The following is a 26,018-nucleotide window of genomic DNA, read 5'->3' as shown; positions in this document are numbered from 1 at the left end:
GGACACACACTGAAAAGGAACTTTTCAAGAGAAGGGTCTCTAGGGTGCCAGAGGGGCTGTGCCTGTGCACGCCCTGCCATTTCCAGTAAATGGTTCTGACAGGGAACATTTTGGGCCTCTTGCCCCCTTTCTGCCTGGTCTTGGGGTCAGATATTCTCCACTGCATTTCTCTGTGCTCAGGCCACTGCGGTTCACCAGTTTTGATCATCTTGGGATTTATTTTATTTCTTTCTAGGGCCACACCCAGGCTAGGGGGTCAAAATGGAGCTGTAGCTGCCAGACGCCACAGCCTGGCAATAAAAGATCCAAGCCACATCTGCGACCTTCACCACAGCTCACAGTGGTCAGATCCTTAACCCACTGAGCAAGGCCAGGGATCGAACCCACATCCTCATGGATACTAGTCGGGTTCTTAGCCCGCTGAGCCACAATGAGAACTCTAAACACTTGGGATTCAAACAGGAACTTCAAGATTGTCTTGCATCTCTCTGCCCAAGGCTAGTCTGCCTCTGTGACACCGCACATGAGCACAAATGCAAGGAAAACAATGTTTCCATGAAAAAAAAAAAAAAAGATTCTTGTGTTTTGTATTAAAATATTTTATATTAATCATTCAAACTTAATTTTTATACAATGACTGCATACATCACCAGGGTGTCTGTCTCAGGGGGAGGTCAGGGGTATGGGGGGGGTGCGCCCTGGGCCCTGGTGCTGGCCTGGCTGAGAGCAGGGCAGGGAGGGCAGGAGACGGGCGCTTCCTCTTCTTGTCCTTCACTCTGCTGGTTCCAGGAGGGAGGCAGGGATGTCACAGCAGGGAGGCAGATCCCAGGGCTGCCTCCACAGGTGTGAGCTGATCCCTCGCCCCAGGGCCAGCCTCTCAGAGCCCGAGGCCCTCTGACCAGCCAGCGAGTCCTTCACATAACAGTGGCTGTGACGTGTCACATGATCCGGGGACTGCTGAGACTGAGCGTGTGTGTATATACACAGAAACTTCCAGTCCTCTGCTGTTGCAGGCCTGCCCCACGGCCATCCAGCCAGTGGGCACGTGCGTGAGGCCACGCCTAGGCGGCGGGCATGTCAGCCTTGCTGAGCGCGATGGCCAGCTCCAGGTCCTCCTGCTCCTGCCTCCGCAGCCTCGCCAGTCTCTCCTGCTCCGCCTTCTCACTCTCCCGCTTGGCCCACGCCAGCTGCTGCTCCTCATTGCCAAACTGCAAGGGAAGAACGAAGGGTGGGTTACATGGTCCCAGAGCTGCCTGCCGCTGGGTGGGGACAGTGAAGAGGCCTGTCTCTGGCAGGTGGGTGGGTGGGTGCTTCAGGGAAACGCGATGCTGGGACGCATGGGGGGGAGGTGCCCAGAGTGCAGGTGAAAACCAGGAAAAGCCAGAAGCCCTTGCCTTGGTTGGGGGCGGGGAGGGGACACACATGCCCTGGTCCTGCCCCAGTTGAGAAGGGGTCATGTGCACTGAGAGGAGGGGCTGAGTCTGACCTTAACCGCCACCTCCAACCTCAGAGAATCAGCCGCCCGCCCCTGCAGGAAGCTGGAGCAGGCATTGGATGGGGGACACTCAAAGACCCCCCAGAACCCCACGGAGACATCATGGCATGTGAGGGAAATGCCTGCCTGGGTCTCCCCTTGGGGGATGGCAGGGGCAGCTCCAGAAGCAGCTGGGGCGCAGAGGTCAGCCGAGCCCCAGGGAGCCAGGACAGTGAGCCCACAGAGCCTGGGCCTCCATGATGGGCCTTGACGCCTGGTGAGAGGTGCTGGGGCTGGAGAGTTCTGGCTCCTACAGAACCCCGAGTTTCAAACATGCACAGGGGCCTCGAGGCCAAACATGGAGACGGCATGGTCCTGAAACGCGGCGCCTCCACCTTGGCCATGCTCCCGGAGCTCTGGGAGACGCCAGGAGCCACTCTGTAATTGAACGTTTACAGAAGCCCTAGCATTTATGCCATAACTTAGTCCAGGAGTTTTTCCCTTCTTGGAGTCCTTTACCAAAAGGTTCAATTTGAGAAAAAAAAAAAAAATATATATATATATATATATAGTTTTTTTAAAACAAGGGATGAAATTGTTTTGGTTCTGAAGTGGGATGATTTCAAATCATCTGAGGTACCTTAGCTCTATGCAAAGAAAAGCAAAGCAGACCTCACTCGCTCTTCCCCTGGTGGGGGTCTCTGATCCCCAAGCCCTCCCCCCTCCAACCACCCGACCCCCAGTCACTGTGCTCTGCCTCCAGCACCCTCAGCCCCGAGCAGAGCTGCAGTTCAGGTCCTTGCCTCCCTTCATTACTGTTTCTCTTCTGTGCACTGACTGGCTGCCGGCTCTCTGCTAAGCACTGGGTGACACCAAAGGTAAGGAGGTCCCAAGGTGCCCCTCGGGGAGCAGACAGACATACAGACAATCCCAACCTGATACAGAGGCTCTTGTAGAGGCCCTGGAAGACCCATCAGGAGCAGTGGGGAAGGCAGAGAGACCAGCATTCACGGCTACTTCTTCACCACCCCCACCACCCCCAACACATGGTCTGAGTGGTGACTCAGGAGGTGGGTTCCTGCCACAGCTGGGGACACCGAGGCCTGGGGAAGGTGGGAGAAGCTGGCTACAGAGCCTGGGTTCTTGGGATTCTGGACTCTCTCCTGGGTTTGGAGGGGGGTGGTAGTGGTCAGTTCTAACTGCATGGTCGAGGGCACAGCACCGCCACAGGTCCTGGAGGCCTGGGCACCATCCCTAATGCAGTTCCAGCTATGGGGCTAGGGAGGGGCTGGGTGGGGGGGGGGCAACAGGGGTCAAATTCTCAACCTTGGAGCTTCCAGAACAGAGCACTAGGTAGAAGGGGCTGGATCTGGAGGGGCTTATGGGCTCCAGAAAGATTTTCCTGAGGAGGCTCCTTGAGCAAGTGAGTGGGGCAAGTGGACTGGCAGTTTCTGAAAGTCTCATGATCTGACAGCCAGTGTAGGGGTGAGACAGGGGCAGCCAGGGGAGGGCCGGGCTGGGGGAGTCTGGGTTGGAGCCAAATGTGGCCTGGAGGAGGAGGAGGAGAGGGAGGAGGGACAGCCTTGGAGGTCTCTCGCCACCTGCCTGGGGAGTCAGGCAGGGGCAGGTGAGGGTCAGCACCAAGAGGCACTGTCTCTGGAAACAAAGGCCGAATCCTGCTTTCTTAGAGAAGCTGCCTGGAAGAAAGCTCAGGGGTCTGATGGGTCTCCAGGCTAGACTCTTGAGAGCGGGTTCCTACCCTCTGTGTTTCCACCACTGGTCACAGATAATTGCGGCCGCCCCCCGCCCCCACCCCACGCTTTAGGGAATTTTCCAATACCTCTTCAGAAGACAAACAAGGAAAAAACAACAAACGCCGATGGAAATGACTCCACAGTGCTGCTGACAGCAGCAGGAGGGACAGTCCGGCTGACAGGGACCTCACCCTAGCCAGCCCAGAGGAAGGGCAGGAGGGGCTGAAGAGTATGACCAGGATGGTCCACGCCAAAGCCGAGGACCAAGGCCTGGAGAGGTCAAGGGGTCAGCTGAGGCCCCACGGCCAGGTGAGGCAATCTGGGCCCATGCCCCTGTGCCTGCTCATCCTGGTGTCTCCAGCTCAAGGAGCCTGTGTTTTCAGAGTAAACGTGCTGGCAGGAATGTTCTAGATGCCATCAGAGTGGACTGGTTTGAGGCCAGCTCAGGATCCAGGATTGAGACTCGCATCAGGCATGTGGTCTGCTCGCACTGAGAAACAGGATGGACTGTGACATCTGAGGGTGACGGGAGGGAGGGGCTCCCTCTGTGTCTTGAATCAGCAGAGAATCCATCCTGGCCCTGGGGGAGACATCCCGACCGGCCCCGCTCTAGTCCTCTGACCTGGCGACGGGCCCAAATCTGGAACGGCCTGCAGGTGCAGGAGCTGCTCAGTGAATGGCAAAGCTGGATTTCCCCTTCACTCTGGCACCATCTTGGAACCAAGACCTGGGGGGGGACAAGCATCCTGCCCTCCTGAGGCACCTCCCACGCCGTGGCCTGGCGGACACCAAGTGGCTTAATCTTGGTGGCCTCTCCGTAGAAATCTGAGGTTCCGAGGCTTCTGCCCACGACGCACTGATGCCTTTCCTCACTGGGGTGGACACGTGCTGTGTCCCTCGGTGGGGACGCTTCTCACCACCTCCTGTTAATTCACTTATCCCGCTGTTGAAAACGCATCCAACTGTGACGATGCAGAGCTCAACTTCTCTTGTCCAATATTCGCCCTGCTCTTAATGCAGACTTCCAAATGAAAGAGCCGTTTTCCTCACCTATAAATGCAACTTCCTAATAAACACGAGTCGCCTGGGAGAGAAAGGCTTGTTTTAAAAGAAACACTGGGGAGGTTGCCCTTGAGCAGCTACAAGCACAAGAAACCCATTGATAGAGCCGTGTAAATTAGAGGGGTCTAGAGCAGCAGAGCTGGGATGCTGGAGGTGGCGGGCAGAGGGGGGAAGAAGCGGGACTTAGAATGCATATGACACTGGCTTCCCCGAACTCCAACCCAGACCAAGCTGCTTTTGCACGGGTGACAACGAGCCTTGATGGCACTCTTACACTCTCAGCACATCCAATGTGAAAGAATCACGCTGCCAGTCTGCTGGGCAGTTAGAGATGGGGGGGGGGGGGTAGGCAGAAATACACAAACCGGAGGAATCAACTTTGGCCTCTTTTAAGTCAGCACCTATCTTTGAGGTCCAGTGAACTCAAAGACCAGGCTGAAGGACTGAACCCAGGGTGCCATGAAAATGCAAAGACCTCCCGAGCCCCTGGAGGTGAGGCAGTTGTGACCGTATCCTGAACCGTGGTCTGACTGAGGTCCTGCCAATCCAGCACCGCAACCCATCAGAACGGGTGGTTTCCTCTGCCAAGACTGGTTGTGTCGGAGCGGGAAAGGTGATTTTAAATATAAAACAGCAGGACTGCAGACTGGGCAGAATTCAGTTCCCTGCCTGGAATCAAAGGTGATTAAATACCAGGGGTGTTTTAAAAACTGAAGTTAACAATTGCTCTGGAATGACCAGAAATGCTGGGCCGAATGATAGTTTGAAATCTTGGGGGCTAAAAAAAAAAAAGTTTTCTAAAGACTCGCCCTCAGGAGAAGGAGCGGAGGACCACAGGAAACATAACTGTGCATTTCAGAGAGAGAAGTCTTTTCTTCAAATTGCCATTCAAATCCACTTATTCTTCCGCCCTCCCCTAAAGAGAGTACCTGAGTCATGAGTGAATGGGTCTATTTTTTTCATCAGCGTTTAATATTTTTTCCACTGAAAAATAAAGGCGGTGCTATTTAGGAAACTCTAGATAAAGTGGGTTTTGTTTCTGGCTTTATTAACAATGTCGCCATTTGTATATATCCACAGCCTGCACTGGCTGTCAACAAAACCCGGCTAACTGCCATCATAAAATATTTACAGGTCGCCAAGAGCCAGGAACGTGCTGGCGTCTTGGGCGATTTCAATAAGCCACAGCATAGCTGATCGCGCACGGGGTGGATCTGAAATGAATCGGGTGTTCACACTGGGCACTGAGACCGCAGAGCTTGCTTTAAGACGGATATTCTAGGAGAGGAAGCCTATATAAACAATACATTTCACAGCTAACGAGGAAGCAAGGTACTCTGCACAATGCAGTGAAGAAAACCTTTTCACAAACATAGGTGTACAACAGACAATGAAACCAACTCTGGGAAGACAACGACTGAAGCTCTCTGAGAACAAGGTTTTTGGGTGCTGATGAGGGTACCGAAAACACCCTAAGGTAACAGTGTTTTACAATCTGCGATTCTTTTTTTTTTTCACACCAAGAAACAAAGCCAGGCTTTCAAAATCCCCAGGTTGACGTCTGAAAAGGCACTTAACTCCGCCAAAGGGCTTTCTAAGTTTTTTGGGTTTTTTTTTTTTTTGGTTTTTTGGGTTTTTTCCCTCCCACAAAAGGAGGGCTTCAGAGCAGTTTTCTAGGTTGCGTTTCAGTTTTCCTCGTAGCTGATAACAGATATAAAAGTTTTAAAAAATCAAACTGCTTTCCCTTCGTGTGATCCGCCTGGGTCCTTCAATTCTCACTTGCTGCACGAAATGCACTGGGTGGGACCATCAGAACTCCTGCACAAAGACTTTTCTGAGGACAGCAAAACCTGAATGCAACTTTTTCAATCTTGTTTTCATACTTCAGAAGCACTTGACTTCGTGGCTTTCCCAAATAATCAATGAACACGACAGCCTCCGGGCCACAGAAATAATACAAAGAGTCTACCGTGAAGGACAGAAAAGAGAGGCATATTGGGCCACGCTGCTGGAAGAAAACGTGCCCTTACCACAGAGAATCCAAACCAGAGCTCTTTTTTTTATTGAGAAACCGTTTTTCTTACAGAAGGCAGCAGTACAGAATAAATAACACGGGTGATGGCGTGAGGTACCGGGAGACTTGAGCCAGGAGGGGGTTTGCCATTCAAAAGACACCAAAATAATAATAATTATAACCACCCCAAAGAAGCTGCAAGCAGTGAGGGGGGAGGGGTTGGCGCGGAGGCGGAGAACTCAACTTACAGAGGTGAAGTCTGCAAAGCCCAAGGAAGAGGCTTTAGAAGATTTAGCTGAAGAGGAGGGAGCAAATGGATCTTTTCCACTAAACGGGTCCCCAAACCCCTTTTTATTTTGGAACGGGTCACTGCTGTCAGCCCCGAGTGGCTGGAATGGATCGGGGGGCTCGGGAAAGTCTGCAGAACCAAGCTGGCTTACGGGTGTACTTTTACCTGGAAAGTTTAGGAGAAAAAAAAAAAAGGAGAAAAAAAAGAAATACAAGTTACTGACCATGGACAGAACAGAGTCCTGACAAGAGAAGCCGGGTGCCAGCTCCCTGGAAAACCCTATCCCTCTTTAGAAAGGGATGGACTGCCACTCGCTCCGGGATGGTCCTGGGGAATCGGTGTGGATCTCCATTTATCCCGGAGGCTTAATGGTTTGTGGGAGTGACCAGAAAAACCACTTCAGATGACCCCCTTCCCTCCCCACCACCGCAGCTAAAATCTACATGTCTTTAAAATGCTCACATGCAGGGGTGTTTCAAAGTGATTCACTTTTAGCGTGGCAACACATTTACTATCATGCTGAGTTTTTTTTAAAAAGTCATGGCTGAGCAGAAAAATACGCTGCAAAAGGCGTGTGTATGTGTGTGTGTTTTACAGTCAGTTGTGTGCGTTGTCAGTGTCTGGAGACAGTTCACCAGACAAACCCACTCTGCAGTCCTGGGTTTAAATTCACATCCAGCTACCGCTTGTGTCCCTTTGGTGTGGGTGGCTCCAAAGGGCAGGCCTTGAGCCTTTGGGCTCTTGCCAGGAGGGTGGCTCTGGGATACCCAGATCCTGGCACCCGGTAAGGCCCATCTTCAGGGGGACTCGGGAGGTGTTTAGAAATGGAGGGAAATGAAGCTGTAAGGCCGTGCTTGGGGATGTGGCCTGAGGACAGGGGGCTTCTCCCCACAGGTCATGCCAACGTGTCAGAACTATCCACTAGGAACCTGACCCCTCTCCAGGCCTGCTTGGCAAGGAGAGGGGGGGGCCCTACTTGATGAGCCTCAGGGACTCACCAGTTTTGCGGGCCAGGTTCCTGCCTGATGGCATGCATTTGCTCAACAACTGCCCGGGTACCCAGGGGGTGAGACATTCAACTTGGCAGCTCTGTGTCCAAGTTCAGGCTAGAGGCTCAAGGATACTTAACATGATTCTGACTTGTTAACTGAGCTGCCTGTGTTCACTCTTGCAATTTCAAAGCGAATGTGCAAAGAGAACCCCAAAACTGAGGAATGACACATTGCATGAATGACCCTGGACATCTAGCTGCACGTCCTGACCCCTGTAGCCCGTCTTCCTCGCCTCTGCCATGCCACCTGCCGCACTTCCATCTTGAAACCCAGTTCTAAAACCACCCTCTCCAATGCTGCTTCCCAACCACACTTCTGAGAGCCCCGAGGTGTCCCGAAGGGCTCCCCCCGTCACCTAGTTCTGAGACCCAGACAAGGACAAGCGCCTCAGCCCCCGCTGACCTGTTGCCTGTCAGTGAAGGTGAGGGTCAGAGGAGGTGACTGGTGGACAGTGTGCTCCTCAGAGCAGCATGGGGTCTGCACGTGAGTCTACACCCCACTCCAGGCACTGCAGTGTAGGAGGGGGCCGATGGGAACCTGGCCCAAGGTCCCTCACCTGACACATGTTTACTGTTGACAGAGCAGCTGAGCAGCCATAAGGTATAGATGGCACCCTGTCTCCATCAGCTTCACCCATGCACGAGAACCTTGGGTCACCAGTGCTGCAGTCCTGCCACTGAGAGTGCCGGCGGAGAAGAGGAGAGGCGGAGCCCACTAGAAGCAGTGGTTAAAATCCCCATGGCCTCTCCCACCTGAATTGGGTTGTCTGGGTGGGCGGGTGAGGTCAATGCATGGCTGTGCCCACTGATGGTTGGGGCACAGAGGCCCCAAGCCACCCCCGCCCCTGAGAGCTGCTGCTGGTTTCTTTTCGCACGTTCGAGGAAACACCGAGTCTTAACTTCCCGAGGCTTGCACAGGACTCTGAGACACAGGCAGACCTGCACCCAGCCCTCTGTCTCCTCCCACAGTTGGAGCAGAGCACCTCCACACCCTTGGCTGTGGCCTCCAGGGGCTCCCTTGCTGACCCCTGGCCTGTTCAGGCTCTAACTGTCATAAGCAGCACCAATGAGCACGTGTGTCTATTTATAGGAGGCGTTTCCGGAGGTGGGGCAGTGGGTCAGAAGCCCTGTCCACTGTGGCCAGACCCTCCTAGTCACACTGCCCACCCAGGCTCCAACAGGACATACCTTGACCGAGAAGGAGAAGAGAGGAAGCTGCAGGTCACAGTCAGCCATGAGGCCCAGTGAGACAGATTAGCCAAAGCCCTGGATGGGCCCCAGAGGCCAGGTCGGGGACCTTTCCCCAGAAGGGCGGTGCGCAGGCCACTACAAAGGGGGAATTAGGGCCTCGATCCTCTAGGGCAACTGACACCTCAAGGTGAAGGCCTAGGGGTGGTCCCTTCACCCCACCCTCCATACAGCTGTCATCTACCTCTGGCCCCTTCTTTCCTATTCCTGACACAACCCCAGACTTCAGGCTGCCCCCAGCACCAAATGCTCTTCCTGAGCCATCCTCCCTGCTGTCAGCTCTTCCGCCTCCTCCTCTCCCTCCTGGACCTCAGCCCCCTGGGCTTCGGAGAGCAAGGTGTTCTGGTTGCAGGCCTTGAAGAACTGCTTCCTCCCAAGGCCACCTCACACAGCCAGCCTACTTCCCTGTCTGAGGGATGAGCCGAAAGGTGAGCCAAGGCCTTTGGGCCCAGCACTGAAGGGAGAGGAGCGTGCGTGTCACTGTGGAACCCCACCCGTCTCCAGAGGCAGGCCGCAGCTCTGAGGGGAGAGGTCCAGCGAGATCTGCCCAGTAGCTTATCAACTTCAGGCAGTGCAGCTGGGAGCAGTGGGAAGCCAGGTGGGCCCAGGAGCACCCTGGGGAGGAGGGAGGGTAGGCGCCAGGCCTGGGTGCCCTGGTCCACAGGGCTGCACCACCACCCCAGGCAAGTGGTCCTCCCCTTTCCCAGGTCCCTGGGAACCACCCCTCCACACACACACACACTGGCTACTCCCCCTCTCAGCTTCCGGTCCCATGGAGCACCTGCAACCTACACCACAGCTCATGGCAACACAGGATCCTTTAACTCACTGAGCAAGGCCAGGGATCAAACCCGCATCCTCATGGATACTAGTTGGGTTCATTACCATTGAGCCACAAAGGGAATTCCAAGGTGGTCTTTTAACACAGAGCTGACCAGACACTGCTGAGCTCTCCCAATGGCTTCAAGCTGCTCTGGGAACACACACCCCAGCCTCCCCCATCCCACCTCTGCCCAGCATGCTGCTGCCCTGGATGGGACACTAATGTGGGTGCTACATATTCAGAGGCCGCCCTCCCCACTCCTCGCTAAGACACCTCTGCAGCCCTGGTCACGCTCTGTTACTATGTCACTTGCTGTGTATTTCCCGCTGCCTAAACACCTACTGAATGAAGCTTTCTAACATGCGAGCTCCACCTTCTACCGCGCCCCAGCCCTGTCTCAGGCCCATGTGCCTGCTGAGGTGGATCCAGAAGGCCCTAGAGCCTTCCCAACCTCATCCCTTGACAGTCCTCCAGGGCCTCCCAACTCAGGGCTTCTTTTGAGACAGTCCCTCTGCCCAGACGGCACCTCCACCTCAAACACCCATGTCTTCTCGGGGACACCCCCACAACCCCCGTCTCCCCAGGCCTGTGTTCGGCCCTTCCAGCCCAGCCTGGGGCAGCCAATGGGGTGTAGGGCAGGCAAAGATGGACCACCACCCTGCTCAGCCTTGCTCGCTCAGCCTGCTTCCTCCTCCATGAAATGGGGCCGGGATGGGCTAATTCATTATGTTCGGGTCCTGGGCCCCGGTACCTCGGAATGCGACTGTCTTTAGACAGGCGGTCTTTGCAGAGGTGATTAAGTTACAATGAGGTCCTACAGGTGGGCCCTAATCCTCCAGGACCCTTTTCTTGGAAGAAAAGGAAAGCTGGAAAGAGCCATGCACAGAGGGGAGACCAGGTGAAGACACAGGGCGAGGACAACCGTCTACAAGCCAAGGAGAGAGGCCCCAGGAGCAACCAACCCTGCTGACACCTTGATCTTGGACTTCCAGCCTCTAGAACTGTAAGACAATCAATTCTGGCTGTTGAAGCTGCCCAGTCTGTGGTAACTGGTGCTGCGGCCCCAGCACACACAAGTGGGATAATGAGAGCACCTGCTCTGTATGGCTGCCAGCCGGAGAAAGCCTGTGATGGGCTGCCGGCTTCTGGAAATCAAGTTTTACTGGTCTGTCAATGCCAATCGTTCATGTGTCCCCTATGCTGCCAAGACTGTGCAGCTGAGCAGAAGGGAGAATGTATGTAAGGCTCACGGGGTCAAAAACGTGGACTTTCTGGCCTTTTACAGAAAAGCTGTGCACATCTCAGGTGGAAAAGGTGCTTAGCTCAGATGCTGCCAGGCATAGGCACCCTGCGTGTTATCCTAAGAGATCAGGCCCTTCTGAGAGGTGGAGTCGGGGTAGGGTGGGAGATACTCTGAGCCTCAGGGAGGGAGGAGCCAGACCAGCGCAGCTCTATACCCAGAGGTCAGGACAGCTCATCCCCCGGGGGCCCACAAGGAAACCCAGGACCCTCAACTGCAGCCTCCTGCTCTGATGAAGCCACTAAGATGCACTGAGTGCAGCATGGGGGGCATGTGCAGCCCCTGAGCGAGGGTGTCCTCCCCTCAAACTGCTCCTATCCACCCCGTCTCCTCAAACTCTCCGGGCAACTTCCTTCCCCACGGGGGAGCAATGCCACATGGCAGGTATGCACCCCCACCAAAGAAGACCCTCCCCCCAGCAGGTTGTGCTAAGATGCAGACCCTGCCTCACTTTCCAAATGCCCAGCAGTGACATCACCAAGGCTTGATCTCAGATAGACACACAGGTTTCCGAGTGAACCACACTCCAGTGGCCCCTGGAGCACCTGCAGCCTTTCCTGGGCGCTGGGGGACAGGTTCTCACCTGTGCACGGACCCTATGCATCCTGAGGGATGGGGACATAGGCTCGGGTTGCCTGGGGAAGGACCTCGGCATGCACAGTGCCTGTGGCCTAGCCACCTTGGCCTCTTTCCCATACTGATTTCCACCATGATGACTGTCCTGCACTGTCCAGCCTGGCACAGCCTCACCCCTGCCCTGGAAGATATTTCTCCAGGCTTCATTTCTCCCCTGCAGGCATGTCCACCATCCTGTTCACCTCCCGTGGCACCAACATGTTCTGGTCTAGCCTCCAGCACACCTGAGGGTCAACTCTACAGAGGCAGGGCTAGCACATCGCAGGTACCAGTAATACCTGCCGCTTCTCCTCGGTAGGGGTCCTCGAGGGCCCAGGCGCCACCATGCAGCCTCCATGGGGCCATCCGAAGGGACCCAAGGCCTTTAGAGGAGCCCCTCTGGTGTGCTAGAAAGGGATACAGGCATGTGGCCTCCCTCCCTCACAAGACAGGGCAACAAACACTCACTGGTATACTCTTGGGCTGACTTTTTTAAATCAAAAACTAAAATGACAATGGACCAAAGAACAAAATCCTGATGCAAGAAAAATCAGGAGTTGCCAGGGACAGACTGAAAACCTCTGGGCCCGGCACAGCCCCTGCTTCCAGCAGCAAGTCCAAGGTCGACAGCTGCTTGATTTCCTGGAGCATTTCTTGCAGGAGTTGTTCACAGAGAACAGACATCTAAGCGGAGGTGATGGGGTCAGTTGACCCAGCCCAAGCCCTGAGAGGGTCTATAATAGTCCAAATGTTCAAATATATCATCACCCACTTCTGTGCTTTTTTTCTTTCTTTCTTTTTTTTCTTTCAATTAAGAAAATCTTCCTTCCTTGGTTTGGTTTTTTTTTTGTTTTTTTTTTTAAATCACTTTGGGGTGTGGGTGGGGCACGGTTTAGGATTCAGCCAGCTAGAATTTCAAGCTGAGGTTTCTGACAAGCAAAGAGAGGATGAGGGAGATGAAGGGTGGCATTCACATCAAGAACGGCCCGGGCCTGGTTTTCCACTGCTGCCGAAACCATTGTTATTTAGAAATCATGCCTGTGTTTAATATGAAACCAGAGCACATCAACTGTTCTTCTTCTCAGAGGGGGAAAAAAAACAAAACGGTTTTTTCTCAGTTATCGGTTTTTGTGCTCGGGCACAGTGGCTGAATTATCGGACCTGACACATGCAAAATCGGTGGCATCCCCGGTTCGGCCCGACACCAAGGCCATGAGCACAGGCAGAGGCTTTTTGCAAAGAAACCCTCGCCCTGATTGCCCTTGGTCCAAACTTCCCACTCTGTGCCCCCGGTTTATTTTTAGCAGCTGCACTTTTAAAACATTCTGGGGCTAGTTCCTGCTTTTATGTAACCACTTCTGCTAACTCCTTAATGGTTTTTTTTCTGATTTTCTGAGGTGTGGCTTGTCAAACGTGACAGAATAACTCCATCTGCCTCTGCGCCGCTGAGCAAATTCACTGCCCAGCTTTATGCCTCTCCATGGCCCTGGACACCGCGAGAAAGGAAAGAGCTCAACTGGGGTGTGTTTCAGAGAAGGGAGCACAAATTATTGGGTTTTTAAAATTTGGTATAAAGCTAACCAGGATGATACCTGGCTGCGCGCTTTGTCATTCTGAGACACCGGGTCAGGGAAGGGAGCCCTGAGCAGAAGGGGAGGCTGTGACTGCAGACAACGAAACGAAGACCCCCAGGGGCTGGAAGCTGCCGCTGTGCCCCCTACAGCAACAGTCGGGCACTCAGAGGAGTCTTCAGTACTGGGGAGGCGGGGGGGCGGTGCCCAGGGTTGAAGACAGGACAGAATCGGGCTTATTTCAAACCGCAGCAGTTTCAGCAGCTACCCCAGCGGTGCACCGAAACCGCACACAGGACGGCCTTGAGCAAAAACAATATGAACCCGCTGGTTTACCACGGTGTGTGCTGTTAAAAAAAAAACCTCGGTGGCCGGCCCCACCCTGGTAGAAGTGTCTTTAATTCTCTTACTTCTGAACTTTCCGAGGCCGCGCGTGCCCCCAGCACCCAGGATCCAGGAGTGGCGAAACCCCACCCCACCTCCACTGCCATGATTCTTGGGGAGCTTTCCACCTAGAGGGAGAAGACGATGGAATCTAAATCCTGCCGGCCCCCAAAACTTAAAAATACGAACGCTGAAAGAAGGCAGATTCTCTTGCTTAAAGGTTTGGGTGACTTGGGATCTCAATAAATCGGATTAATACTAAATATCAAAAATATACACGAGCCTGAGTGTATGTTTTATCCCAATCAGATACTTGCTGGGTTCTATTTATAAGATTCATGGCTGCAGTGGGAAAATGAAGGTCTGCAGATGAGAGATAAATACAAACACAACAAAACGAAACACCAAAATAAAAAAACAAAGGTCTGTGGTCAGGACAGCTGCCCCACCTGAGCTCTTACCCTACACAACACAGAACGTTCCCACAACTGCCATTTGTCCCAACATAGGACACCCACACAACTGTCACTTGGCCTACACAGCACGGGACACCCGTACAGCCACGGGGCTTCTGAGAGTCCTACTACACAGGAGGGCTGTGGCTGGGGAGGGGGCACTGCCCATCACTTTGGCTCCTCCACTCCTGCCCCCCAACCCCAGCAAAAAAAAAACTCAACTGTGGGGGAGAGAAAAGCACAGGCTGTCCAGAGCACAGGCTTTTTCATTTTTTCACACATCCATAATCACTTGGGAACTTCCTACTGAAAAAGACAGCTTTTCACAGACACCCACGAGTGTTTTTCTCCGGCTTCCACCTGTGGGGGAGAGCTAACGTCTCACGAGGTGACCCACGGGGCTTGTCTGAGCCCCAGGGCCACTGGCAAGGAGCCCTGCAGACGGCAGCCCTGTTCGCTTTGGCTGATGCAGGAGAAGGCAAACCTGGCAGATCAAAGCCCGTGCCAAGCAGCACAGCCCCAGCAGATAAAATCTGAGGTCCCCACCATCACAGCGTTGAGATTTTTCCACTAAAAATATTTACTGAATTTTAAGAAAAATCTGCTTAATGCATTGAAGGGAACAGGATGAGGTTTGGTTCTGAATTGTCGAGAAAAGCTGAACAAATACGTACTATTATCCACCAGGCACCCCACAACTGATGTGTTTTTTTTTCTTATCATTTGTTTATTACTTAAAAAAATTTTTTTTTTTACTAGAGTTGATTTACACTGATGTGTTTTTCATCCTTTGTGAGGTGCCTGGGGTGGTCAAAGGGGGTAGAAATCGCAGGTGGCTGATGAGCCCATGGATGCGGGGTCATTGCATTGTCAGAAGGAAAAGGAGAGGAGGGAGAAAAGTAGCCACATTTTTGGAGTCCTCAAAAGACAAATACCCTCTTGATTTAGAAATACGATTTTCAAGAGGTTTCCACTGAAGTCTCCTGAGACCTTCACAGGAAACCTGACAGGGGCTACTTTAGTTCTTGTAGCAAAAACGGAGAGGCGGGTATGTGACTTATAAATGAATTTACAAATCACAAATCAGTCTTCACAACAAAAATAATACAGACCGGCAGGGCTCACAGTTCTGCTTTTTGAAAAAATCAAAAGAATATTTGTTCTTTGATTTGCGCCTTCAACACCGTCTGCTGGAATAGCCCGCTTGCTCTGAGGGGCCCGGGGTGCCCTGGAGGGGACAGGGGGATGCTAGCTAGAGCCGGGTGGGGGAAGCCCTGGGGCCGTGGTGGCCCAGCCTTTGTTCCTCCCTGCAGAGGAGCGCCAACGCTGCCAGAACACACCTCTTCGAGGGCAGAGAGGCACCGTGCCCACATTTAACAAAACCCCCAGGGTGCCACAAATCGGGTCTGGAAGCCGGTTAGCAGGCATGTGTGCAGAGTGGGGGGTGCAGAGCCGACCAGAAGTTTCCTCCCATAGTGGGGGCAGCACAAACAGAGTTGAGAGAGCCTGGAGTAGATGGCGACCCCGCCCACTCTCACTCTTTTTATGGCTGGTTCCCATCACCCACTCAAATACACTCCCGTACTGCTTTTCAGTTGACACTGGCAGTGGGAGGGGGTTGACTCAGTGCTTTGAATGTGAGAAATGAAGAGACTAAGGACCACATGCATCCCAGCAGAAAGACAAGAGCCACACGGGAACACCTCCCTTGCTATAGGTGGAACCAAGGGGCTGGGGTCAGGGTGGCAGCTCCTGTCTGTTCACACCCATGCTCAGATGCAAGACGGGGATGTCCAGGCTCTCTGGGCCTGCACCCCACCATGAGGCCCTGCTGGCCCCCAGATCCCAGATGGCTGAGCCCTGACTTCTCTGCTCCAGGACCCCAGCTTGGGCATTTGCACCCCAACGAATAATGGGTGACAACAGCGTCACTCAACTCCCACTCAATCCACCGCTAGATTCTGGGTGCAGGAGGGTGGGCGTGTGCTAAGATAGGCAAACGCTTCTATTTTCAAACTCAGCCGACTCTGCGGAACAGAAATTCACCCCGAGGAACAATTCATCTCCAGGCATTTTATGTGTTAAGAGGCTGAGAGGAAAATGACATTTCTCCCTCTGCTGGGACCCAAGTCCCGCCCAGCCCTGGTGCACCCCAGCCTTGGCTGGCCAGCGAGTGCCGCAATTTTCCAGGCATCTCTGGTTGGCGGTGAACTACTTTTGTCCCATTCTAGAATTTCACATGTACCCACCGAATTATCTCTTCGAAATCATCGTGGGAACGGAATTAAAGTAGTTAAGTTCAAGGCTGAGGTGCTAACCGCACGGCTCAACTGGAGAAGCCACTTTAAGAGTGGATCTTGTTCAATAAACAAGGGGTTGGGACCCGCACGGGCCAAGGATGACCACCCTGACCTCACCCCCAGCCTGGCGTCTTAGAGCCAAGCGTGCACCGGGCTGGCACCATGTCAGAATCAGGGCCATTCTCTGTGATAGAGTCCGGTGTGGCAGCTCCCAGGACGGTCAAGCTGACTGCCAGCCAAGTGGGCTGGCCCGACAGTGGGTGGCAACCAGAAAACCGCCCCAAAGGAAGATCCTGCAGTCAGTCACCCTGCAAGGAGTCCACACGGGTGTGGGAGGGGACCTGTGTTCTAGGGGAGAAATGGCTTTTTCTTTCTTTTTTTTTTTGAGAATCATTTGAATCAAACAGGACACTGGTTAAAAGGTATCCCGTGGTCTTGGGTTTGTCAGAAAAATTATGGGGGGGGGGGGCAAAAAAGACATCACAGGTGTGTGCGTGGCTTTATTCTGTAGGTGAAAAGGTCGTTAGCAGTAATAATAATTAAATTGGGGAGAGGTTAAAGGTGACTGGCTGGTTAGCGGTGAAGGCGCGCTAGCTGGTGTCACCCAGGCGCTGCAAGGAACCGCAACGCGGGGCTGCGCTGGCAGGAAGTGGCAAGGGTGGGGCCCTGGGCGCAGGATCCCGCTATCTGTCGCCGCAGGCGCGAGGCCCAATCACTGACACCCACACAGCCATTTCCTGCACTTAAAAAAAAATCTGTTTCTCCCTTTGCAAATCAACAACTTTTACCTAGAAACTCCTCAGCGGTGAATTCTGACTGATCTCGATCTCCGGTCCGTTGCAGAAAGCACACCACTGTTTACCTGGGGGAGGTGTGGCAGTGCTAACCCTAACTGACAGGTTTCAGAGGTTGCGGAGGGGTCTGTTTTGCATCTGCCTAAAGAAACCAATTCTCTCTACTCCAAACAGACACCTGCTGATTATTTCATACCTTGATAGACCTTTCTAGAAAAGGGCACAGAGAACTCAGTGCCGACGCCAAAGCTCCATGCACACGCCCCAGAGGGTGATTCTCCAAAGTCCCCAGGGGTCTGCTTTCTGGCTTGGGTCAGAGCAGATGGCCAGCCACAGGCTGTCCTGGTCACACACATATGACACCAGAACTGTCCCAGAGAACCTTGGCAAGGCTCCCAGTTGGCAGGATCACCACCATGACTGCATCGGTTGACACTTATATACATGTGTTTATCGCACGTCAATGAATCAAACTTAAAAACACAAATGAAAAACAGCTCCCACAGAATGTGAGAACTGCAGCCTCTGGTGCAAGAGATGGCACCCCACAACCAGGAGTCACACGGACCCACAAGTGTACTCGGTCCCACAGGAGTGATGACAGCTGAGCTGTGCCAGAGAGGACCCTGGAGCCCTCTTTGAAGTTCTACTACCCACGCTCTGACTTTTTTCAACTGCAAAGACTTCTGCTAAACTGCAATCTCACCGGGAAGGAGCCTTTGATGACTCTCTGTGTGGATGACCGCCTCAGGCCCAGCCTCTCTTTCCCCAGGACAGGAGCTAGGGAAGGAGGCCCTGGCGGTTTGCTAACACACACCTCACTCATCATGGTAACCACTGTGCAAGGCGAGAGGCCACACGCTAGGCCAGAGCTGGTCCTGAGTTCAGGCAGGGAAATTGAGGCTCGGCGAGGTTAAGACACTTGCTCAGAGCCCCTCAGGGAAATGGAAGTGGGCCGGAACGTGAAACCAGCCTGATCAAGCAGCCTCTCGGGGTTTAGCCAGACAGGTGGCCAAGAGGCTGGAGGAAAAGGGCATCAGGCTCACCTGCCCTGGACTCACACGTCGGAGCCAACTCCAGGTGCAAAGACCTGGCAGGGTTCCACAAGCCTCCGAGTCCCCTGCAGACAAGCCCCAGGTGGGAATGTGGCAAATCAGACCCACTTCACATGCAGAACCATTTCACATGGAGAAGTTACAGAAGACCCCATCCCTTCCTCTTGGTTTCTGAAGCGCAGGTACGAAGATGTGCGTATGGTTTGCGGAAAAAAAAAAAAAAACCATTACCTCTGGCAGTCTGGATGGCCCATTTGCCCACCTCCACAGGATCACGGCTCCACTGCTAGGGCCATACAGCCCCAAGAGCAGAGTACCCACCTCGTTTCCTCCCTGCACAGTTGCCTGGGACCAAGGCTCCCCCAGGTGTCAGGATGGCCCTTAGGCGTGACCACGCAGCGCTCCCTGGTGAAGGCGGCCACCACCAAATGCTGGCCACATGGCCCTTCCAGGCGGGAAAAGGCTGGGTCAGCAAGAAGAGCAGACAAGCACATTCCATCCCTCGCTTGCAAAATGCTGGACTTTCTCACAAAACAACAACAACAACACTTGGACATCTTCCTGGTTGCTTCCCATCTTTAGCAGCCAAGAGAACAAGAGCCATGCCTGAGGCTTTCATGACAAACCTTCTGAGTGGGACTTCTCCAACACGCACCTGCTGACTTGTCTTGCTAATAACCAGATAACTACCGAGCTGCTCCGGTATAAAGTGGCCTCACCCCACGCAGCACAGATGGGGAGAGAGAAGGGCCACACATGCAGCTGGGCTCAACTCCCTCTACCGGGGAGCAATGGCGGTGGGGGGGGGAGTGGACACTGACCTCTGAATCCCTCTAAGGGCCCAATGCTCTCCCTCCCAAATCCACCTTGTTAAGTGACACCTGCTGGGTCAGGCGGCCCTCGTGAGCGCATGGGCACAGCCAGCCGTTCCCAGGATGTTAGAGGTTAGTATGAAATCACAGCAGAAACACCACTGGACGTGCTCCAACGTCACACCGTGTGTACCTACCACCCAGCAGCGTGTACAATGCAGGGTTTTTCTGTTCAGCCACTGCTTCTAGGTAAGAGAATCAGATGAAAGGCATTTAGGTCTCTACACGGGCATGTCACAGCCAATCACAGATTAAACACTCTGCACAGGCTGTTTTCCAGAGCACCTGAACCTCACAGCTTGATTCTCCTTACAGCTGTCTTGGGGAACGGGGGCGGGGGGTGGAAGGGCTGGGGGATGTTCACTGGGTTCAGGGCTGGCCCTGTTGTGTGACTTGGGCACCCACGTGACCTCTCACGCCCCTTTCTGATTTCAGTAAGAGGCCATCATGGTGTTGCCCTGTCTTGCAGGTCTTGTTAGAATCTTGCAAGATGACAGTCATGCACCCTGAGGGTCATGATGGCAAGAGGCTATGGCAGAGCAAGAGTGTGGTAGCCCAAAGCCATGAGCAAAGGCAGTCTGAGACCCCTGGGATACAGGCACCAATGCCCCTCCCCAAACATGGACAGCCCGAAAAAGCCCAAGCCCTGAAACCAGCTCTAAGGAGGTCAGCTGAGCCTTTGGCATGTTCTGCTTTCTAAGTCCACAGCATCCTGAAAGGCAGAAGCCAAGGTAGGGGGCAGTGGGGAGGGTTGCAGTGGGGAGGTGACAGCGGAGGGCGAGTTCAAAAGCACCCAGGACTGGTTCGGGGAAAGGTGAGAGTGAAGCTCTGCGCCTGTCACAGCTGGCAAGAGGAGCAGCTCCTCCTCGAGGCCGGACAGATGCTGTGCTGCTGGGCGTGTGTGTGCACACGCGAGTGTAAGAACATTCACATGTGTGGCGCATGGGCTGGTGTGTGCAAGCACTGTGTGAGAGTATGTGCACGTGCATGCAGGCCAGCTGTGACTCCCTTCTTCCGGGCAGAGTGAGAAGGCGCGATGCCATTCCATCAGGAGACTGCCAAGGGCCACCGAGGACCACTGCTTCCATCTAAGATACAGCGGCCTCTCACAGATACAAGGGAATTCCTGTGCTGTTTTTGCTTTTCTCCTCCCATTTTACAGTAAATGCCTTTGATGTGTGACTTACAGAAGTGAACTCTTTATGCATAGTTTCTGCTCACAGTTCACAGAAAATCTGTTATAAATTCACCCAGCCCATTGGTAGTGCTTTCTCTCATGACTCATTCACAAGGAGGCCAAACTGGGCACCGTGGGCAGAGTTCCTGTCCTCCTGAAACAAAGCCCTGGCCAGTCCAGGTGCCAGGAGGAAGGAGGCAGTGTTTTAAAATAAATTTCCCTGTTTATCTCTAGTGACAGGTGGACCTCGTGTCCAGCCAGCCTTGTACCGACCACCACTGTAACCAGTGCACTCGGGGTCCTGCACTGATGACAGGCTGTGAGGAGGAGCCTCGGGGGCAGATTGAGGAAGGAATGGAGTGGGGAGCTCAGGCAGGAAGGAGAATGCCACAGAAGGGACAGGGAAAAGAGAGGTTGTGGAACAGCAGGCACGACCGAGGGAGCGGGAGGGTCTCTTGTGGCCACCCCGAGGCTAAGGACAACAGGGGTTCCTTTGCCTGGAGACCAGAGCGAACGATGCGGGGCGGGGAGGATAAAGGGATTGGAAAGTTGTAGTGAATCCCTCAGCTGCTTGGAGCAATAGCTCTCTGCTTTCCAGTCTGGTAACCTGGCCTGTACACCTACTGGCATCACGGAACAGAGGCCCCACGAACGAGCTGGTAATAGTCCTCAGCATCCTGAGGGGGTGGGGGTGGGGCACCTGGGCTCCCTGATGAGAAAAAGTAGCAGTGCCACCACAGCCAGGAGAGGCAAGGTCTGCAGGAAACCCCTTGCTCAGAGCCATCTGCCAGGGGCGAAAGTTGAGGAGAGGGGAGCCCCGAGCCATCCTGCCCCTTCTGACATCAAATACAGCCGAGGAAGACCCCCACTCCCACCCCGTGTCCTTAACTAGTCTGGAGGCACTGGATCAAGACCAAGAGGCTGAAATCAGCCACTGCTACCACCACCTCAGCCACGAGCCCTCCCTGAACCAGCCTGGGAGGGAGTTTGGGTGGGATCCACGACTACATCCTGAGCCAAGGGCTGTGAGGAGGGCTAGGAGCCTTGCCTTCGGGGGAGACCACCCTGGAGCCCCTCTCAGAGCCCCCAGCCAAGGAGCCTGCACGACACAGAGCGGGTGGAGCGGGAGATGCCCCAGGCACATGGTGGATGTGACCCAGGCAGACCCTCTATTGCTCTGACTGCAGAACCTGCAGCATCTGCTCTACTCTGGGTTGGGGAACAGAGGGGCCCTCGGTGTCCCCGCCATCCGGCGACGGTGGGCGGGTGGCTGTGAGAGAAGAAAGCGTACTGACCGCTGGGCGGTTTAGGCCGAGGAGGAGCAGGTTTCTTCGGAGGCAGAGCGGGAGTGTCCTGTTTACTTTTAAAGGGGTCATCTGAGAATCCTGCCCCTCCAAAGGAGGAGGTGAAAGGGCCAGAAGTTGGGGGCTGTAAGAGAGGACACGAAAGAGAGGCAGAAACAGTTGTTAACACAGAGGCAGCGGACGTCCACCGAGCCCTCCGGGCTGCGCGGCACAGCCCCCGCTCTGACCCGGGATCTCTCACGAGCCCCCCACTATCCTCCACCCTCAACAGCCGGGGTCCTCCGGCCTGTGAAGGGCAGCCGGCAAATACAGAGAGCAGGCGAGAGTGGCCTGGTGCCTCGATGGGCTTATGGCATGGCAGGGCAGTGCGGTGGGTAGGGAGGTGGGTAGGCAGGCAGCACTGAATGGCCCTGAAGCTTGGAGGGAAGCACTCAGCATTCTTCAAGGCACGCAGGGCCTTCATCATAGCTGCCCCCTCACCCAATTCTTCAGCCTGAGCCCTGCAGTTCTCCCAGTCTCCTCCAAGCAATTTCCCAGTGCCTGGAACCTCTTTTGAGCCCCCATCCCCAGGACCCCATATACACAAGGTCTCCAACCGGGGGTTTAACCTGCCCCATTCACCTCAAGTCCCTCTTCTCCCTCAGAGACTGGCTGGACCTCACTGCCGCTCCCAGAGCTCTCCCTAACACCCCTTCCAGCTAACTGTGCCTGCCTGGACATCTCGGTGGGAGTTGACAAGACAAGTGTCACCATGCCACAGTGATGGGTACCCCGGCCCCTCCGGCCTAACTGGGTGGCCTGAAGGGCAACTGCCTGTGACAGCTGCCTGTGGTGGGCAGGGACTTGTCTATGTGGGCACCCCACCTGGAGCACCAGCACAGTGCTAGGCCTTGGACCAGCTACACCCCAAAGGGAAAAGATCGCTTCCTACAGGTGTGGGGGACCACTTTCACTAAAACAGAAAATAACCAGGAAAAAGTAGAGCAAGGTGACTCATCAGACACAAAAGGAGTTGGTGGACACAGGAGTAAAAACACTAACGCATTCCTTAAAAAGCAAAGGAAGGGCGACGCAAAGCAGGGATGGAGGAAGGGAACTCGGGGAAGGGCACCTGCAATTCTCTCCCCAGTGAGGAGGGCTGAGGGACAGAAAACAAAGCAGGAACACAAGGCACTGGGACTATCTTAGGTAATCTGCTTCCAATACATCTCTGGAGAAGTGGAGAGAAGGGCTGACGCCAGTCACGGAACAGGGCTCCCCGCTTCTCCTGGGTCCAGTTACAGGGATGGGATGGGATGGGATGTGGCCACCGTGCCCCAGCACCTAGTCCCAGATACTAGTCTCAGGTGGGAGAGAGGCGGACAGCCCATGGCGGGGGTGTGGCGGCGGTGGCTGCTGCACACTCAACCAAGCCCACTGGGTGCCTGGGTTGCTCCATCCTACCCCACCCTCCAGGGCCTCCAGAGTAGGAGATGCTGACTCCATGCAGGTCTTCTCACTATATCTTTCCAACAGCCTTGGGACAGAGTCCTACTGTCCCCACCTCCATCTTATGCATGGGGAAACTGAGGCACAGGGAGATGTGGCCTGCTAGTCACACAGCACCTCAGTGGGGGAGTAGGGGTGGGAATCCACGTCATTCGCCTCCTGGGCCAGGAGTCCCAGGCCCTGCACTCGGCTGCTGGCAGCCCAGCCCCCACGGGAGGTCTGGGCACTGTCCTCAGGCCCATGGGGGAGACACTGCACAGATGCAGGCAAGGGGCAGAGCAGCAAAGAAGGCCTGGGGAATAAGGGGTCACATAGGGAAGACCCATTTGCCTACCAAGACCACCTTAGCCTGGGCGAGAAGGGCTGCCAGGGCTGTGGCACAGCAAAGAAGGTAGTACCCCCCTGCATGATGGCTACTCCCCTCTCCCAGGCTTTGAGACACTTGTCCTTTTCGGCACTAAAGTCAGGGAGGCTCTGCAAGACCTGTGGCTCGAGTTTCTAGAACGTGTGCTGCAGAGCATGGGGGTCAGGGTAGGATCTGGAGGCCCTGCTACCAGCTCCATGCTTCCATTTCCTTGTCCGTGAAATGACAATAATGACAGGCTCACGGGGCTACGGCAGGACAGAAAAAGGTAATGTGTAAATCGCTCCACCCAGCATTTCAGAGGACATCAGCATAAAGGCAGCATGGTACCATCAAGCCAAGGGTGTGTACCTGACTAGAACATCTCTTGGATGTCCACGCATCTGCATGCCCCCCATCGCCCAGCGACGCTTTCCTTCTACCACTTCCTGTCATCCAGACAGGGCCAGCAGGAGAACTGAGGTGCAGTGACGACCTGTAGTTTAGTTCGGCTCTAAAACTCGTGAGTGCAGTTTGGGAAAGAGGACAGACTGAGGGCTAAGGAGACAGAAAGGGAGGGGGAACACTGGTATCTCTGCTTCTGTCATGCACAGGGCACGCCCTGGGCCCAAGGCTTTCTCCACTCTCACCACAACCTGAGACAGGCAGGCAGGAATCAAAGCCAATTTTCTTGGTGGAGAGGTGGCGTGACCAGCCCCGGAAGGCCCCGCATAGACCCCAGTTCTTGTCCTGGATGCTGGGAATGCATGCCCTCTGGGGAAGGGGTACAGAGGGACACCTGGACTCCCCCTGAGTTTTGAGGTGCACGAGGCCTCATCCTCCCAGCTCATACACTGCACTCTGGAGCGTGAGCCGCAGTGATCTTCCTGGCTGGCTGGGGACACCGCAGGCCAAGCCAATTCTCCACCCCTCTTCTGTCTGAACCCACTGCACCGGTGGGCCCACTCCAAGGTAAAAGGGTTCCAACCGTAAACGCCTGGTTCGCCCACAGCAGGGAATTATATCACTTCTAATACTGAAAAGCCTGCGTCATTTCCGAATCCTAACTTTCATGACTTTGAGTTTCCCAAGAAGCCTCCTTTGGGACCTGACTGGTTCCTACTCAGACAGTGGCTTCAGGGAAAGTCGCTATTTTTAGAAGGGTTTCAGTAAAGCCGGTAGGGGCTCTCTGGCCGAGTAGAGTGAAGTGTGCTCACAAGAAAAAAAAAAAAAAAAAGGACAGAAAGCTACTACATGAAAAGCAGCTCTATAAAAGGTTCACAGTTTAAATAATTGGTTTAAAGCAAATGACTCTCAACCAAAAAAAAAAAACTGTCCTAAAGAGGAATGCACGCTTTTGAAAAACAACTGAAAATAGGCTGACAAATGGTCAAGTATTTCATAGGTGACCTTTTTTTTTTAAGGGTGGGAGGAGTAAAATAATAAGTTAGAGTCTTATTTTTATTCTCAGATATCTATTTTGGGGAATGTGTTCTTAAAGGAAGGTAATGTAGGCTTGATACTGTCTAGAAAAATCTCCTCAGGTATGGGGGGACCTCAACTAAAAATGCAAGCCCAGAGAACCTCGAAGGAATCTCCTGGAGTCAGATTGCTGCCTGGCACTTTCCTTTAGCACTGCCAGGCAGCAGGAGGACACTCCATCTGAGGGGGAAGTTAAGAAAGAGCACCAGCGTGCATCACCAGCATGCACTGCCTCCCCAGCACACTCAGGTGGGAAAAAGATAGCCATGTTAAACACACACACACACACACACACACACACACAAAACCAAGCCAAAAAAAAAAAGAAACACCTTCTTGCCACTTTACTTTCATTTCCTTCAGCATTTTATTTATACACACGATGTTGTTCTTGAAAAACAGAAAGGGAACCAAAAGGGAAAAACAGAGACCTCCGGGGTTAGGGCCCTGTATTCGGCTGGGCAAGTGGCATGAGAGCAGGAGCTGACGGGATCGTGGAAACAAAACAATGGAGTACCGGAGACAAACTTTCCACAGCCCTGTCCAGCTCCGTCCCACCCAGCACCACCAACAGGAAGGGGCACTGGCTCTGAAGTCACAAGTGCACATTTGTGCAGCCTGCCGGGGGACAAGAGACCAAGGAGAGGGAAAATGGAGTGAGAAGAGGGAAAATGCCACTTTAGGTCAGAAGGGGCAGAAAGAGGGAAGATCCAGGCTCTGGTGAGTCTGCAGCTACGGCAAACGCAGGCACTGCCTGGCGGAGGGAGGGGCAGCCGTTGCTGCCATCCGGGGCCCCACCACTCTGGTGGCCCCATCGCAGCCCCATGAACCCGCATAGCCTCAACTCAGGTCCTTCTTGAAACAGGGGGCCTGGTTCATGCCCTCTGCTAGCTCTCCCTCACTCCCTCGGCCTCTGCGGTCAGCCTTGTGCAGGGAGCAGGCTCGAGAATACAACGTGAGTGCCTTCCCTGGAAGCTGCTGCCACCGTGTGGCTGACAGATTCTGCAAACAAGGACAGAAGCGGAGGACACACAGCTCCATGCAGTGACGGGTAAATGAGGCAAATCTCAGGCCCTGGGTGCCTTTTGGCTGATCCCACATAGCATCCCAACCATCAGTGTCACAGTTTCCAAGTCAGGGCTGTAGACTCGTTCCCTCCGGGC

At 54.2% G+C, this 26,018-nt stretch overlaps 1 protein-coding gene and 1 long non-coding RNA gene across 10 annotated transcripts in view; both read right to left on the bottom strand.

The window, feature by feature from the left end:
- Positions 1-581: 581 nt before the first annotated feature.
- The window catches only part of EPS15L1 (epidermal growth factor receptor pathway substrate 15 like 1), a 102,621-nt gene continuing 77,184 nt past the window's right edge, over positions 582-26,018 (bottom strand). For 3 of the 9 annotated variants that reach the window (XM_047776703.1, XM_047776706.1, XM_047776708.1), the window contains 4 exons: positions 21,534-21,666; positions 19,199-19,246; positions 6,553-6,758; positions 582-1,208 (listed from right to left, as the gene is read on the bottom strand). In XM_047776703.1, the coding sequence (XP_047632659.1) occupies positions 1,062-1,208; positions 6,553-6,758; positions 19,199-19,246; positions 21,534-21,666 (534 nt within the window). In that variant the 3' untranslated portion in view covers positions 582-1,061. Of the gene's footprint in view, positions 1,209-6,552; positions 6,759-19,198; positions 19,247-21,533; positions 21,667-25,032; positions 25,474-26,018 lie in introns of those variants that run through there. The other 6 variants (XM_047776704.1, XM_047776709.1, XM_047776711.1 and 3 more) reach the window with 6 other exon arrangements.
- LOC125125537 (uncharacterized) lies at positions 12,438-19,191 on the bottom strand. The gene is made up of 2 exons (XR_007134429.1): positions 18,511-19,191; positions 12,438-18,360 (listed from the first exon to the last, which is right to left on the bottom strand). It is a non-coding gene; the product is annotated as an uncharacterized LOC125125537 (long non-coding RNA).

Source organism: Phacochoerus africanus, chromosome 4 (assembly GCF_016906955.1).
Source record: "Phacochoerus africanus isolate WHEZ1 chromosome 4, ROS_Pafr_v1, whole genome shotgun sequence".
Lineage (NCBI taxonomy): Eukaryota > Metazoa > Chordata > Mammalia > Artiodactyla > Suidae > Phacochoerus > Phacochoerus africanus.
Note: the sequence above shows the minus strand (reverse complement) of the source record. Positions and strands in the feature narration are given on the sequence as shown.